Below are 18,631 nucleotides of genomic sequence, written 5' to 3' on the forward strand. Positions count from 1 at the left end.
ATGGTTGTAAATTACTAAAAGTGATTTAAAACCGGAAACCGAGGCTCTAATCTGTGCTACCTAAGAGCAAGCATTAAGAACAAACTACATAAAATACAGAATAGACAACACATCAGAAAATGTTAAGTGCAGAATCTGTGGACAAAATGATGAAACCGTATGACATATTACCAGCCAATGTACGCCACTAGCCTAGATGGAATATAAGAGACGCCACGACAATATAGCCGGGCTTGTCCATTGGACACTTTGCATCAAGTATGGACTTGACAGAGAAAAAATTGGTACGACCACAAACCCAAAGGCATCATAGAAAATGATAAGGCAAAGATCCTATGGGATTTTATGATTCAGTGCAACCATGAGATAGAAAATAGGAAGCCAGACATAGTGTTAATTGAGAAAGAAAGTAAACTCTGCTGGATCATGGATATAGCAATCCCAGCTGACAACAAAGTATGCGATAAGGAAGAAAGAAAAGTTGAGATATATAACAGGTTAGCTTGGGAGGTAAAGCAGTTGTGGTCGATGAAGAAAGTAGCAGTAGTACCAATAATTGTTGGAGCCCTGGAACAGTGAGAAAAAATCTCGAGAAGTACGTGGAACAAATAGATACTGCAATAAGTGGAATAATAATAATAATGGAAAAGCAAGGCATTCTGGAGAGCGATCTGGGACCAACCTGTAGAGCATGATAATGAAGCATAGTGGCTTCCTAATGCACGTATAACTACTGGGATACATTTTATCCTCACTTTCCATCGTCTCTGTAATTCAATTGCTAGATCCTAGTACTTTGCTGTTTTCTCAATACCTCTCATTTTGACTTTTTCATCATTTGGGACTGTAAAGTCAATCATCTGGTCCTTTCTATTCTCTTTATCTACTTCTACTAAATCAGGTCTTCTAGTTTCTAGTACTCTATTAGTCTGAATGTTAAAATCCCACAATATCTTATACTTCTTACTTTCTAGTACTTTACTTGCTTTATGTTCATACCATTTATCAGTGTGGTCAAATTCTAACTTTCTACATAACCTCCAGTAGATTTCTCCCTCTAAATTGTCATGTCTTTTCTGTGCCAGCATGCTACATTCATTTACTATATGAGTAACATTTTTCTTTTGCTTTGCATAACCTATATTGAGAATCTACGTAGTTTTTGTCTATCTTAACTTTTATCCAATTAGTCTTTAATACTTGATCTTGTGCTGCTACTAACAAACTGTCAGCCTCCCTTTCTAGCCTTCATTTCTGAAACCATGTCTCACCACTACTATTTGCTACAACTAACTTTGGGAATCTACCGTGCAAAGCCATCTACTGTCATTCAGATAACTTTTGCTCTTTTTTCTGACTTTTAACTTCGTTTTTTTTTTTGTTTTTGGTTTCCCTATGTCTTGCTGTTATTCTAGCTGCTCTTAATAAACTTTCTTCGCTGTTACTTACGTAGGATTCTATATCTACCCTGGCTAACTCCATTCAGTCTTCTACTGATATTAGCCCTCTTCCATCTTCCTTTCTAGGTAAGTATAATCTTGTTAATCTTGCTCTTGACTGAAGTCTTCCATTTATATTGAATTCGTTCCTAGTTCTTCTATCTAGTTTTGCTGAATCAGATTTTGTCCAATCTACAAAAGATACAAAATATTTAATACTGCCCAATTATTTACAGCCTTCACTAGATTTGGACCATCTAGACTTGACTTCATTAGTTTCCTCACCCTTCTGATGTACTCTTTCCCATCTTTTGTATTCATTTCTATAGTTAGTACTCTGTCAGATTCAAATACTCCTTGATACTTATAACTCTCTCTCCTTCTTTCAGTGATTTTAATGTCTGGTCATCTGATAATTGGATACCTTCGCTGTTGACCACCTGTCCCCTTCTCAAGAACAAAATCTCACACTTATCTATGCCAAATTCCATGCCTATGTCTTTGCTGAAGAGGCTTACAGTCTGTATTAAGGAATCTATCTCTCTCTTTTCTCTTTTACTTGTTTCAGTCATTTGACTGCGGCCATGCTGGAGCACCGCCTTTAATCGAGCAACTCAACCAGGGACTTATTCTTTTGTAAGCCCAGTACTTATTCTATCGGTCTCTTTTGCTGAACCGCTAAGTAACAGGGACATAAACACACCAGCATCGGTTGTCAAGCAATGCTAGGGGGACAAACACAGACGCACAAACACACACACGCATATATATATATATATATATATATATATATATATATATATATATATATATATATACACATATATACGACGGGCTTCATTTAGGTTCCGTCTACCAAATCCACTCACAAGGCTTTGGTCGGCCCGAGACTATAGTAGAAGACACTTGCCCAAGGTGCTACGCAGTGGGACTGAACCCGGAACCATGTGGTTGGTAAACAAGCTACTTACCACACAGCCACTCCTGCGCCTATCTATTTTTCATCCTTACTAAAAAGTTTCAGATCATCCATGTAGAGCAAATGGTTAATTTTTCCCTTTCTATTTCTGAACTAGGAGTATGGGTAGGGATCTGTAAGAATATATGGGGAAAAACGAATGATGGGGGAATGGGTGAGGGGAGAGAAGGTAGGCAGCAACTGTAAAGACCTGGGTAAAGGGTGGATGTAAGGAATGGTAGATAAGGAGTAGGGGATAATCAGTATTTATATATACAGACAGACAGACAGACAGACAGACAGACAGACAGACAGACAGACAGACAGACAGACAGACAGACAGACAGACAGACAGACAGACAGACAGATAGATAGACAGACAGATTGATTGATAAATAATAAGTAGACAGACAGACTTTCAGAAATAGATTAATATATATATATTATATATATATATATATATATATATATATAGAGAGAGAGAGAGAGAGAGAGAGAGAGAGGGATAGATAGATAGATAGATAGATAGATAGATAGATAGATAGATAGATAAATAGATAGATAGATAGATAGAACAGGGTATTTTCTTTTTCTTTCAACTAGATCCTCCAACAAGGCTGGCCCAGGGCTATAGTAGAAGATACTTGCCCAAGATGTCACACAGTGGAAAAGGACTGAGATCAAATGTTGAGAAGCAAGTGCACTGTGCTAAATCTTCTCAAACTCTTTCACGAGGTATGCTAATAGCATTGGCTATTTGATTTATGGTTAAGTGTCTGTCATCTAATACCATGTGGTGGAAAGAATCAATGTTTTCCTTGGTCATTGCAGATGCAGGACATCCAGATCTAATCGATTGGCCCACCTCTCCAAAAATTTCAGGCCTTGTGCCTAGAGTAGTAGAAAATAATAGTAAGAAGAGTTGAAATTAATGCAATCAAGATTTTGCAGCCTCAGCATCACTCCTTCATAGTCAGCCTATGAACATTTCAACTCACTGTCATGTGTCACCACCACCACCACCACCACCACCACCGCCACCACCACCACCACCATCATCATCATCATCATCATCACCACCACCACCATCATCATCATCATCATCATCATCATCATCATCACCACCATCATCATCATTGTCATTTAATGTCCATTTTTCATGCTGGCTTGAGTTGGACGGTTTGACTGGAAATGGTAAGGCCAAGGGCCGCATCAGGCTCCATTGTCTGTTTCAGCATGGTTTCTACAGTTGGATCCTCTTCCTAATGCCAACCACTCCACAGAGTGTATTAGATGCTTTTTATGTATCACCAGCACCAGTGATTTTAACATGGCATCAGCATGAGTGCTTTTTATGTGGCACCAACACTGACATCAATTCTGTTCTGGTGGATGGGTTTTCTTAAGTACAACAATGCCCCATGTCTTTCTGGGTCTCCCTCTTCCACAAGTTCCATCTGCTTAAAGTGATCAGCACTTCTGTATGCAACTGACTACATCCATCTGCATCACATGATCAAACCCGCACAGTCTCCTTTCTTGCACACCACATCTAATTCCTCTTATTCCCCTCAAAACACTAACACCCTGTCACACTTGTACACAGACATCACACATCCAGCAGAGCATACTTGGTCAATTTCTTTCTTACCTTCAGGTCTTCTCCAATCAGGGCTCACGTCTTACTACCATGTAGCATTGCTGTCTGTATACATACATCGTACAATTTTCCTTTCACTTAGAGAGAGAGAGATTTTGTTGCCAACAGAGGTAAAACCTCTCTAATTTTTTTTCAATATGTTCTTATTCCAGTGATTGCACTTTCCATATATCCTTCCCTACAGCTAATTAGGTCCCCTAGGTAGCAGAAATTATCCACTACCTCTAAAGAACCGCTAGAGCATTTGAGAAAAATGTGTACATGAATGTGCGTGTGTGTGCGCATGCGTGTGTGTGTGCGCACGTGTGTGTGTGTATATAAATATATATATATATATAAATATAAGAGGGAACCACTATGTGGAAGCCCTTACGCTAGAAAGATATCCGCATAGGTCTCAACCACTAAGAATTGTTCTCCAGAAAATTCAGCACACCAGAAACATAAGCGAGCAAGACAAATGAAAAATAACAAAAATATAGATTAATCCCAAACAATTGTTTCACTATTAATAAATTACGTAATTTTACTTACACAATTTATCTGTAGATCGTCAGTGAGATCCTTTTAATAAGATATAATTTGTAGAACTACATGCCAGATATCAACATGATATATGTATATATATATATATATATATATATATATATATACAATATGTTACATTACTCGGTAGTCAAGATAAAGATAAATTTCCTCTATTTACATAATATTGAGGTCTCTTTCTTTCTTTTGTTATCTTACCGTTTTATCAATATATATATATATATATATATGAAATAAAATTGGATAAATAGAGTTAAGAAGGAGTACATTTAGACAGCTATTTAATAAACACTACACATGTTTTAATACAACATAGATCCACATTTACTCAGGATTTAAATTAAGCAACAGTTTACCTGTATAATGGCATCCAGTTGTATCTCCTCAGGTGATATATAATTGGTAGTTCTAACAGGGAACAAGCTTTACTTTGTACTCCAATACGTTCCTAATGGAATACACATTAAATATATTGGGTTGGCAATTAAGTTCCCGCTGCTTTTTTAAATGTTGGAATTTATTGCATTTTTAAATTTTGAAATCTTTTTTTTTTGAGAATTCTATTTTTGAATTATTTTGGAATCTTTTTTTTTTTCCAGTTAATTTTAGTTAATTTTTGTTTATTTTCAGATCATTAAAATGGAATGTCAGGTTAAGAAAAATGAGCATTTTCGACATCTCCTCTTTGCTTTTAATCAAGGTTCTAAAGCCGCAAAAGCTGCTCGCGACGTTTGTGCTGTGTATGAAGAGGGCCCCATAGCTGAAAGAACCGCTTGTGATTGGTATGCCAAGTTCAAAAATGGAAATTTTGACCTCAAAGACGCACCTCGTTCTGACCGTCCAGTTGAGTTCAATGAAGAGTGATTAAACCAACTTTTGCACGAAAATTCTCGTCAAACGACTAGGGAACTGGCAGAGTAAATGGAATGCTCCCACACTGCTATAGAGAAGCATCTTCACTTGATGGGAAAGGTTCAGAAGTATGGAGCATGGAGTTCTGCATGCTTTAAGTGACAACAACAAAAATCAACGAGCCACAATCTCCGCTGGCTTGTTTACTCGTCACTGCTCAACTCATGGACACAAGCAACGATTTCTTCACCGAATCGTTACTGGCGACGAAACATGGTGCCTGTGCATTAATATGAATGAGCGTAAAGAATGGCTTAGCCCCGGTGAACAAGCAACACCGCGTGTGAAACAAGATCTTCATCCGTGTAAAACGATGTTGTGCGTATGGTGGGACTGGGAGGGAATTATCCATTACGAATTACTTGAACAGAACCGAACGGTCAACGTGGAACTCTATGTTCAACAGATGGAACGACTCAACACCGCTATTCAAGAGAAAAGACCTAATCGGCAGCATGGAGTTCTGCTGCATGACAACGCCCACCCTCATATCGTCAATATGAGCAAGGAAGCCATTCAAACGCATCGCTGGGAAGTGCTGCCACACCTGACGTACTCTCCTGATTTGACACCATCAGATTTCCACCTCTTCCGATCTATTTCAAATGCTATGCATGGAGTTTTGTTCAGTACTGATGCAGAATTGAGAGCTTGGTTGGATCTGTAGAACGACCGTGCGAAGGAGAGGTGACGATGAATGGCTCATTTAGTACACCACACAGTCGATTACAATAAATATGAAAAGAATGAATGAGTACAAGTGCCAGGAGGAAAAGCGAGACACAATCGGTAGAATGTTTAAGAGAAAGATTTTCTTTATGTGTTAACATGTGTGTGTATGCATCATGTAAGCATAATAGACAGGCCGTCATGTGTACAAAGTGTGTGTGTGCGTGTGCATAAAATACAGAGTAATGAAAGTGTCTATAATAGGATGCTAGAAGAATGTTCAGACACAATGATAAATACCAGTTCGTAGTCAAAGTACACGATAGTTGAAGTGCTGTAACAAGAAGTTGAGGCTGAAATGCAGAACCGATTGAGGCACATATCGTGCGAGAAGCTGTGACTACTATACAGAGCCGGTTGAGTTGTTACAGGAGTTATCACAGGTTGTACTTGCTGTTAACCATGGTGAAGTAATTCACAAAAAGTGTTGAGATAGAACCTGTGCGACGGTTGCTAATTGCTGTGTACGAAGAGAGATGTAGTTGATGTTAGGACGAATGCTGGCGACAGAGATGGAGGTCCTGAATGCTGCTGGACGAAGTTGAGAATCCATGTGGCTGTTATTGTGTTGTCGCTGGAACTGGCTGTGTCCTGTGTGGTCAGTGGCTAGACCTGAAAAGGTCTGGATCCGACAGACTTCAACTCGATGTGTTGCTAGAGTTTTATAGTGAACAGTCGGCGCAAACTGAGGTTTAGAAGAGACTGTCTCACGTCTGACCACGATCAGTTGGTGCTTTTTACATGTCACTGGCACAGAAGCCAGTGCTATATATATATATATATATATATATATAGGATCACCACATTACTATTTTGCAACTAGCCCAAGGAGTGAAGATAAGTGTAGGGTTCATGGAAAAAAATCATTCACGACCATTTGCACATACAGAAGTTGTCTGCATGATGGATTCTCCGGATACTCAGACCTTTTCAGAAGCAGGAACAAGTCAATTGTTCCCAGGCTTTTTTGGCAATGTGCCAAGAAAACAAGGGGGATTTTTTGGCAGACTTATCACACAGGATGAAACATGGGTCCATCCTGGAGACTAAAGTCCAGTCAAAGCAATGGAAGCATGGTAACTACCCACCTTCAGTGAAGGCTTGTGTCCAACCCTTAGCAGGCAAGGTGATGCTCACATTATTTTGGGACCAGTGCAGAGTAGTGATGATGGATTTTCTGGCAAAGGGCACGACAATTAACAGGGCATATTATTTTTCTATGCTGTAAAATTGCAGGACACCATCAAAGTAGAGAGGTGTGACATGCTGACCAAAGGAGTTCACTCTTCCAAGACAACACCCCAGTTCACAATGTGCAAGTCACCCAGTTCAAAGCACATTCCTGCTGCTATGAAAGCCTTCCTCATCCTCCTTACTCTCCCAATCTCGCACCCTCTAACTTTCAACTCTTTCTAGCAAGGAAGTCTTTTTTGAAGGGGAAGCACTTTTCGGATGATGATGAACTTATTTCCAAGTGTCGGTGACATATAAAAAGCACTATTTGTGCAATCGTTGCCAGAACCGCCTGACTGGCTCCTGTGCTGGTGGCATAAAAAAAAACACCATTTGAGTGAGGTCGATGCCAGTACCACCTGACTGGCCCTCGTGCCAGTGGTACGTAAAAAGCATCCACTACACTCTCAGAGTGGTTGATGTTAGGAAGGGCATTCAGCTGTAGAAACTTTGCCAGATCAGATTGGAGCCTGGTGCAGCCTTCTGACTTACCAGCTCTCAGTCAAACCGTCCAACCCATGCCAGCATAGAAAGCAGAAGTTATGATGATGATGTAAAGTCTTGGCTCCAGACGCAACCTACTGACTTCTACAGATGCATAAATCGATGGGAGAAGTGTGTGACCATTGGTGGTGGTTATGTAGAGAAGGACTAATAATATATCCTCGTTTTATTTATCCCAGTCCTTGGGAAGTGGGTCAGGGGAAATTTTTAATGAAAACCCCTCGTGCAATGGGCTTTTTTCAGTTTCTGCCTACCAAATCCATTCATAAGACTTTGGTAGCCCAGGTCTGTAATAGAAGACACTTGCTCAAGGTGCCTTGCAGTGAAGCTGAACCTGAAACTACATGGTTTGAAAGCAAATTTCTTATCACAAGTCTTAAGTTTTCTCTCCTTCTATTACAGGCCCATGTTCTGTCAAAAAATGTGAATTACAAGTAAGTATATTTTATTTTTTTACTTGTTTCAGCCATTAGATTGTGGCCATGCTGGGGCACCGACTTGAAGAACTTTTAGTCAAATAAATCAACCCCAGTACTTCATTTTCGTTCTTTTTTTTATCTTGTTTTATCAACCACCCAAAAGGATGAAAGCCAAAGTTTAGTTTGATGAGATTTGAAAAACTGATAAATAATTATTTATCATGGTTGTATACTGTCAACTTAACATGACAGTAGGGGATTACACCACCGCTGTTTAGCCCTAGGAAGCATCGATGCTTCCTGTCGGCTTCGACACACTTACTGTGTCCTTATATATTTACGAAGGGGAGACAAATACCCCCAACAGCTAGGCCTGCATCTAGAGACCCTGAAACATGCGTGTCTCTAGATGCAGGCTTAGCTGTTGGGGGTATTTGTCTCCCCTTCGTAAATATATAAGGACACAGTAAGTGTGTCGAAGCCGACAGGAAGCGTCGATGCTAACCTAGGGCTAAACAGCGGTGGTGTAATCCCCTACTGTCATGTTAAGTTGACAGTATACAACCATTATATCGCCCCACCACCGTACATATCACTATGAGATATTTAGCAATTTAATATTTCTGAATTATTTATCAGTTTTTCAAAATATCTACTGTAATTGTAGTTGTGGCTGATGCCAGCGCTGCCTGAGTGGCTCCCCGTGCAGGTGGCACATAAAAAGCACCATCTGAACATGGTCGATGCGAGCCCCCTTGCCCCGACTGGCTCCTGTGCCAGAGGCACATAAAAAGCACCATCTGAACATGGTTGATACCAGTGCCGCCTGACTGGTTCTCGTGCCGGTGGCATGTTAAAAACATCCACTACACTCTCGGAGTGGTTGGCATTAGGAAGGGCATACAGCTGTAGAAACACTGTCAGATCAGATTGGAGTCTGGTGTGGCCTTTTGGCTTGCCAGCCCGCAGTCAAACCGTCTAACCCATGCCAGCATAGAAAACGCACGTTAAACGATGATGATGATGATGATGAATAGATAATAGATATTTATAATAATGTAAATAATGGTAATGCTAACAGCTGTGATAATCTATATCAGAGTTTCTCAACAGTTTTTTTTATCTACAAACCCCTTTGATTGCTGTTTTATTCTGGTGAACCCCCCCCCCCAACAATTTGGTGGTTAAAAACTAATTTTATAGAAAGTTCTTTCAAAATTCCTATTTTGTTTTCCATGCATTAGCATGTGTAGGTTGAATTATCTAAAATGTAAGAGAAAGAAACCTAGCTGTTTCTTGCAATACACACCAATACATACATCTAAAGTAATATTTTTTCATGGGCACTTAGAATACTATTATGAATCCCCAATTTACTATTTTGCTGTGTGGACCCCTAAAATCTTATATGGACTGTCAGGGGCCATATGGACCCCAGTTGAGAACCACAGATCTAATAATAATCTAAATGATAATCATCATCGCCATTAATTTTGTGTCCATTTTCCATGCTGGCATAGGTTGGATGGATCAAGTCAATTCTTGACTACCCGGCAGAAGCCAAAATGCAAACCGATCTAATTTATGTATAAATTTTGTTTTTATAAGTCTGTTTCCTTTTAAACAATATTAAAACAACGGCTAAAAATTTTCTGAAGCAGCACCCCTACTAATTTTGTCTATGAGCCACCACTGGCCCGTACACTGAGGAGTAGGCTCATACAGTTGATGGCTGAAATATTATCTAGAACAGATGACTTCATGCTTCTTAACTGTATTTTTTTTGGCTTCTTAACTGTATTTTTTTATATAATACAATGATACAATGAACTTTTTTGAACTTCTTGTATGATACAATGAACCAGTCTGGGTCAGCAGGTTATCTTCTAGTTTCTGGATGAAGGAAAGGTCATGGAGTAAGGAGTTGCAAAGGTCTGGTTAATAAAGAGCTGAGACCAGGCACCTGGATACTGTTCAGTGGTTTCCCTCACAATGCAGATCACCAAGGAAAACTTCTGGTTGGTAAGTTGTATGAGGGCTACCCAGGAAACACCATGCTAGTTTCATTGTGTAATTTATCAAATTCTTCACCTGGATCTTGATGTGTTCTTCTATTGTTTCACAATACACTTTATTGAGAATGGCTTTAGTTAAACTGAGCTTTCTTTTAGTATTCCAAGTAGAATGAAATTGGTGTAAATGAAATTACATCAATGAGATGTTGCAATACAAATGGATTGGCATCTTAAGTAAAGTGTTGTCCGGAAAGTTCGTGCCGATTTATAGTAGCTTACCTTTCGACTTATTTTAGAACATGGTTGAGTCCATAAAATAGGATTTGACTACACCCCCACTTAGAGCACAGTTTAAGCTGTTTTCATGGAAGAAGGATTACGTTCGTATAACCTGTGTTAATTCTGTAACCCTTTAAAATGGAAGATAAGAAAGTTCATTTTCAGCACTTGATGCTTTGAGAACCAGACAAAAATTGCTGCAGCTCGGCTGGGATGTGTTACCCCACCCTCCATATTCACCAGATATTGCTCCTTTGGATTTCCACTTATTCAGGTTTCTGCAGAATAGTCTCAATGGTAAAAATTTCAATTCCTTGGATGACATAAAAAGATACCTTGATGAATTCTTTGTCATGAAATCACCTCAGTTCTGTGAAGAGGGTATTTTCAAGTTAAAGGAAAGATGGAGACGCATTGTGCAACAAAATGGTTCATATTTAGTTGATTAAAAATATAATGGCAAGTATTTATTGACTTTTTTCTTTCCTTTAAAAATCGGCAGGAACTTTCTGGACAACGCAATAAATATGCCAAATAGTTTATTTCTTACTCTCAGGATTTCTTTAGATTTTTAATTGTAAGAAAATAATGTAATACCATCTGTGTATAACAATAATCTGACATGTACAATATGTGTACATGTCAGATAATGTATATGACTGTACTTCTTTGAAACATCATTACTAGTTTTATATTTTTGCTTTAAGGCCACTGAATTACGTGACAGCAGAGATCTTCATCACCTACAAAATGAGAGGAAAAAGGCCCTGCAAGAAACCTGTAAGAATACTTCATTAGCTCTAAATTACGTTAATGCAATGAAGTCAATGCAAATAAGCCATAAAGATAAAATTTTATACTGTGGCATAGCCAAAGTTGGTTGTACATTCTTTAAGCGTTTGATATATGTCTTAAACAGTGAAAAACTCTATAAATCTCTATTTGACATCACTCCAAACAATATACATGGAATGCACACTGCCCTAGTTTCTGACCTCAAAGAACCTAATAAATCACTTGTTGAAATCAATTACAAAACATTTTTATTTGTACGAAATCCTTACAAGAGACTCTTTTCTGGTTATGTTGATAAAATATTTACACCACAGATGTATTTTTTATTAAAATATGGAACTTACATCATTAAGAAATTCAGAAAGAATCCTTCAGAAAAGAGCTTAAGATGTGGCCATGATGTCACTTTTGCTGAATTTATTTCTTATGTTATAGATTCTGTCAAAACAGGAAATATGGCAAACAATCATTTTACTCCAATGTATCTTCATTGTGCACCTTGTGAAATACATTATGATTTAATTGGGCATTTAGAAACATTGCAGAACGATTTACAGTTTCTAATCAAACCTGAAAGATTGAAAGCAGTTTTACCAGAGAATCTTCGAATGAGTTCCCTAAGAGATGAACTTTTTGATGCCACAGATATAGCATTTAGGAATCTGAAGTCTAATCAAAATTGTTTTTCACCTTATGAGGTAATTAACTATCTACAATATTCACTTTGTCTTATGTTATAAATGTTAAATTAGCTGGAGTATCTGTATGTATGACTGGAGTAAGCTGTACAATTCTAATGCAAAATCAATGGTACTACTTAAATAAAGAGGTCCTGATGCATCTACATAACGATATACAGGGGAAGTAACCCTAACCCTAACCCTAATGAGTGTGCATTATTCAGGACCTCTGTATTTAAGTGGGACTTCTGTATTTAAGTAGTGCTGAATCAATCAATGGTTTTATATCATCATCATCGTCATCATCATCGTCTAGTGTCCGCTTTCCATGCTAGCATGGGTTGGACGGTTCAACTGGGGTCTGGGAAGCCAGAAGGCTGCTCCAGGCCCAGTCTGATCTGGCAATGTTTCTACGGCTGGATGCCCTTCCTAACGCCAACCACTCCGTGAGTGTAGTGGGTGCTTTTTACGTGCCACCGGCACAGGTGCCAGACAAGGCTGGCAAATGGTCACGATCGGATGGTGCTTTTTACGTGCCACTGGCACGAGGGCCAGGCGAGGCTGGCAACGGCCATGATCGGATGGTGCTTTTTACGTGCCACCGGCACGAGGCCAGTCGGGGCGGCGCTGGCAACGGCCACGGTTGGATGGTTCTCTCACGTATCACCGGCACTGGTATCACAGCTGCAATTTCCATTGATGTTGATCGATTTTGATTTTCACTTGCCTCAACAGGTCTTCACATGTAGAGTTTTGTGTCTTACATTTACATGAAATCAAGTTTTCTGTTGTTGTATTGTATTGATTTTTTTGTTTTGTTCAATAAAAACATAGATTCGTATGATAATTTGTGAAGCATCTGATCTCAGGATGCTCCTATGTCTATTTAATTATTGAGCTGTCAGATAAATTCATTTGCTTTTATATTACTTATTTTAATCCTTATTTTTCATCTATAGTTTTTAGCAAATCAGTCAATAATATCTTCATTGTTCGCCACTACTTGCCAGTGTTCTGCTAAATTGTCAATGCCTCAATGGTAGAAATCACTGGATCTTTATATGAAAAATTCATTAAACCACAGTTTCAGCTCTACATCACTGTTGAACAAAATGCCTCACACACAGTTGTAAAGTGACTGAAAAAGGAGATAATCCCAAGGTGCTATATCAGAATAATACTGGGTGTGTGATAGAACACCCGGTTAAACTAAAGCTTTACACCATTCAAAGAAACAAAAAGAAAATGTGTGTAATAGGTGTAAAACAACTTCCTCTGAACGAATACGAAAAACAAAATGCGCGCACGCGAAAGGGGAGTGGGAGAGAGGCCTCGGAAAATTCACATCGGGAATTTCCGAAAGTGTCTGAGGGGCTGACCCGGGCACCAAAACGAAAACAAATAGTGTAATATGTGTAAAATAACTTTGCTCTAAACGAATATGACAAAAAAATGCGCACTCGCGAAAGAGGGGTGGGGGAGAGGCCTCGGAAAATTTACATCGGGAATTTCTGAAAGCGTCTGACCCGGGCACAAAAACAAAAACAAAAATAGCGTAATAGGTGTAAAACAACTTGCTCTATACGACTATGATGAAAAAAATGCGCGCTCACGAAAGGGGGGTGGGGGAGAGGATTCGGAAATTTCACATCTTCAGTCCACGGCCTTTAAACTAAGAAATAATAGTGTAATTGGTGTAAAACTACTTGTTCTAAACGATTATCAAGAACACACACTCACACATGAATCATAAACTTCGTATTTTTGTACATATTTCGCAAAAAAAAAAAAATAAAGAGAAGAAATTCTGGAAAAAGTGAAGAAATGTTGGATCTCCGCCATGTGAATCAAAATACGTGTCAGAAACATCTTGAAATACTACAGAAATTATGTAACGAAAATGATAATGTATACATACCTCTTTGAGTGGTCCATCGACAGTGATGATAAAGAAATGAGATGGGTTGCGTTTGGAGGAAAAAATTATCTCGGGCCAGGATAAAAACTTGCTGCTGCCAAGAGAATACACGTATTCTTATTGGCAGCAGGTTTGATGCTGTTCATAAATAGGAACTTGGTGAGGTATTGCTTTAAGTAACATGCACGAATGCCTGGGTGAACAACTGATCTCTTAACTGACCCCCACAATCTCTCTATCGTCTGTGTGTGCACCGACACGTTTGTAGGATCAACAAAATTTTCACTGTGGTTGATGCGGAAGTGGGTATAGCCGAGATTTCCAAGAGAGTTATACGCAGCCCAAGAATTGCTATATACTATGGACCCTTGGCGTATATAACACTGGTCAATGAAAGATCAGTCTTTTGTCTAAGGACAGTTGTTTACAAGAACCAACTGTCCTTAGCGGCCTGGACTTGCATAGAACTAGGTACCAACAATCACAGACGCTTTCGGAAATTCCCAATGTGAATTTTCCGAGGCCTCTCCCCCACTCCCCTTTCACGTGCGCACATTTTTTTTTCATATTCGTTCAGAGGAAGTTGTTTTACACCTATTACACACATTTTTTCTTGTTTCTTTGAATGGTGTAAGGCTTTAGTTTAACCGAATATCCTAACCAAGTTCTTCAAAAGCATTTTTTGTCAAGCTCATAACATGGGGGCAAGAGTTGTGTTGAGGAAGCAGGCCATATCAGTGGTTGGATTGTTTCAGCTCGATTGCCTTGTGGTGCTGGTGCATTTGCTGAAGTTAAGGCTCTGCATTGACAGTGTGGTTGTTTTCAGACATTTTGCAATGGATTAGCCCTTCTCAAACCCATCAAATGCAGATTATCATCTTGCATGGATGCCTTGTCAAAGCTCAGCTATTCTTTCTGCTATTTCATTTTGACATAAAGACACCATTCTCATCACTGGTAACAAAGCAGTTAAGAAATCTCTATATCCACAATAGCCTGGTGTTGAGCAAACCCACTGGCAGTGACAGAAGAGTGCTGGGGGGTTGTCTCTTTCCTTCAAAGTGTGTGGCACCCATACCCTGAGGTTTTGGACTTTATCCATCGAGTGAAGATGACAGGTGATAATATCATAGGATCATCCCTTCTACTGGGCCAGCTCTTTAATGGATTAGCATGGATCCTCATAGATATGCTAGTTCAATTGATCCTCATTAAACTGAATGGGTCAACTGGAACACAACAAGTCTGTGAGATCTAATTTTCCCTCTTTTGAGCCATCATCATCATCATCATGGCTTGGGTTGGACAGTTTGACTGGGGACTGGCAAGCCAGGAGGCCACACCAGGCTCCAATCTGATCTGGCAGTGTTTATACAGCTGTATGCCTTCCTAGTGCCAACCACTCTGAGAGTGTAGTGGATGCTTTTTACATGCCACAGGCATGAGAACCAGTCAGGTGGCACTGGCATCGATCATGTTCGGCTGGTGCTCTTTACGTGTTAACAGCACAAGAGCCAGTCAGGGCAGGGAGGGTGGCACAGGGCAGAGAGGCTGGCATGGGGCAGAGAGGCTCATATGTGGTGAGGAGACTAGTATGGGGGGGGGGGATAGCATGGAGCGGGGAGGCTGACAGAATGTTAAAACCATTTCTGTGCAGTTCTTTCCATAACAGTACCTTCTCTGTACACAGTGCAAATGTTTCAAGCAGATTTGGCAGTTTTGGGACCTTGACTGAAAATGAAGAAAAGAAGGTGTTGGTATTCTACTTGGTACTCCATTATCATATGTCTAAAACAATAAGATAAACAAATTGTAGATGCAAAATAGAGCTATTAAAGCCCCTAAAACAATACAATAAAGATATTTTTTTGTGTTGATTTAAATGTCATAGGACAAACTTATCTAACTACCCAATAAATTATTCATTATAATCTCAATGTTACCTGTAATGTTTTTCTTTCAATATCAACAGCTTTTAGAACGCATATGGCACCGTTTACAAATACGTGGTATATTGAATCAAAAGTTCAGTTTTCCATTAACCCCTGAAGAGGCTCAAACTATAAAACAAGATGATTTTTATAAGATGTTAAACACATATCTAGAGAAATCTCAGATGAATCCAAGCACTGTTAACAACAGACATGAATCTATCAATGAAGCTTTTAGCACAGTACCTTTAGATATATTGGAAAAACTGCAGTCAGTTATGGAAATGGATTGTAAACTCTTTGGATATGACACTCAACCAGATTTTGTATTTAAAGCAAAAAATTATGTGAACAAAAGTTTTAAATATTTTAATGAAATAAACAATTAAATTTCACTTATAATATCCAAGACATGTTTTTGTTTATTTATTTAAGTACCACAGATTGCAGAATCAATGGAGTTTTGGGGGAGATGCTCTGCAATATTAATTTACAATGTTTTATATTCTGAGATAGATCAAATCTAGTTTTATCAACTGTATGTTGTATCACAACAGAATGTGTCAAAGATGTATGTAAAAGTGGATACTGTTGGCCAAAGATACACAATGAAAACTAACACAGTTAGACAAAATCAACTACCATAACACAAGAGGTAAAATACCTCTCAAACGTTTGACAACATATTTTATTAAGAAAGGGTTACACATGTTAACATATATACAATATCAAATCTTCACTAGTTACAAGAATATTATGTAGGGACGACTTAACTGCTCATGCTTGGACAGAATTTGAACTCACACTGTAAAGACAGACAAAACACTGCCAAGCAATTTGCCTGACATGCTAAAACTTTTGCCAGTTAATCATCTTACAGTATTTTAAATATTTATGACTAAAACACTGAATGTTCCAACCAACGCCCCACGAAGAAACTTTTCCTGGATTCAAATGAAGGAGGTCTCAATGTGATCGTTGTACATGCATTGTACTTAGTGTTGGGAAATATAGCCACTATATGATTTTCACCATTTCTGGAGTAGAATAGCTGTAAATTACAGCATATGTAATATTGGCGACATAGAATCTAGGGGAAAGGTAGTGGGTTGTGGTTAGAAATTAGAAGTTATAGATTTATGTAACCAGTTTAAAGTATGCAAATACATGATGAACTTGGTGATGACACATCATCCTAAGCTCTGATTTACTAGTTAGTAAGTTATCCTTATGCTTTAATATTTCTTTGAGCTTAGTGCAGCATAATTTGTATGTTCCAATAATGCTCCACGTAATTTCAAATTAAATGTAATTGTCTTTTAATTGCTACATTTTCGAAGATAATGAAGTGCTAGTGGCCTTATGTTTGTGTTTAAATGAGGATAAATGATTATGTAATCTTATTTTGAAGTCACATGATTTGCTGCCTATGTCGGTGAAGGTGTTAGTACTGTTATTGTTTATTCTTTGCTTAACTTGGAACCTGCAATTCGGTTGGATCTGGGGTATATAGATGGCGGTGCAGTAGGTGCAGTGAGCATACCCATGTGTGACCCTCACAACTCCTGTATTCAGTCAGTCACTTGTGAATATATGCATAACTGGAGAACAAATTTGTGTTTACTTTAGTGACTACGTATTTGTCATTATACACTGCTTTTACACAGTGGCACTATCACCGACTCTACCTTGGTGCTTTCACTACTTAAATACCTGATTCTCTCGAATCATGGAAATTACATATACATATATATATATATATATACATACATACATACATACATACATACATACATACATACATATCATATATACAGACATATATATATATATATATACATATATATATATATATATATGTATATATATACATATATATATATATATTATATATATACATATATATATATATATATATATATATATATATATATATATATATTATATATATATATATACATATATATATATATATTTATATATACATATATGTATGTATATATATATATATATATATTTATATATATATATATACATATATAAATATATATAAATATATATATATATATATATATATATATGTATACATATATATGCAGTGGTGGGCATAAGTCCAGTAATCCGTTAATCATTAATTAACGATGTTAACATTTTCATTAACGATTTAACTTTTTAAGTTAACTTCGAAAATAATTATTGGACTAATTAACTTCTGTTACATTTAGATTCTGTTAACTCAAGTCCATTAACTAAAAAAAATTCATAAAACCCGGTAAACATTTAAAAGTTTTTATTGTTTTCAGATTGTCTTAGCATATTTAATATTGCATGCGTCATTTGTTCAAACCCCAATATAACACCACTTATTATTATAAATAACTTGTAGGACCTTGTTTGATCCCGCTTGGATTTGAGCAACTCCAAAGATCTACTAACAGATGCTGCCTTCTAGAGTGAGCAAGTTTTGCTGGACTTGTTCATCAAGTTCAACACAGCAGTCCCTTCAAGTTGAATGTTTATTTGCCATGGGCAAGGACATATTGAGTGCCAAGCGATCGTCCTTGTCTGACGAAAATTTTAGCATGTTAATTTTCATGCAGGGCAACATGAATC

General features: G+C 38.0%; 1 protein-coding gene across 2 annotated transcripts in view; it reads left to right on the forward strand.

Annotated features, from left to right (window-relative positions):
- Nucleotides 1–16,422, forward strand: part of LOC115209566 (carbohydrate sulfotransferase 11-like) — a 39,666-nt gene extending 23,244 nt beyond the window's left edge. The window contains exons 2-4 of one of the 2 annotated variants that reach the window (XM_036501494.1): nt 8,384–8,415; nt 11,402–12,187; nt 16,060–16,422. In XM_036501494.1, coding sequence (XP_036357387.1) covers nt 8,384–8,415; nt 11,402–12,187; nt 16,060–16,407 — 1,166 coding nt within the window. In that variant the 3' untranslated portion in view covers nt 16,408–16,422. Of the gene's footprint in view, nt 1–8,383; nt 8,416–10,268; nt 10,423–11,401; nt 12,188–16,059 lie in introns of those variants that run through there. The other variant, XM_029778001.2, reaches the window with a different exon arrangement.
- The last annotated feature ends 2,209 nt before the right edge of the window (nt 16,423–18,631 follow it).

Source organism: Octopus sinensis, linkage group LG3, assembly GCF_006345805.1.
Source record: "Octopus sinensis linkage group LG3, ASM634580v1, whole genome shotgun sequence".
In the NCBI taxonomy this organism is placed as follows: domain Eukaryota; kingdom Metazoa; phylum Mollusca; class Cephalopoda; order Octopoda; family Octopodidae; genus Octopus; species Octopus sinensis.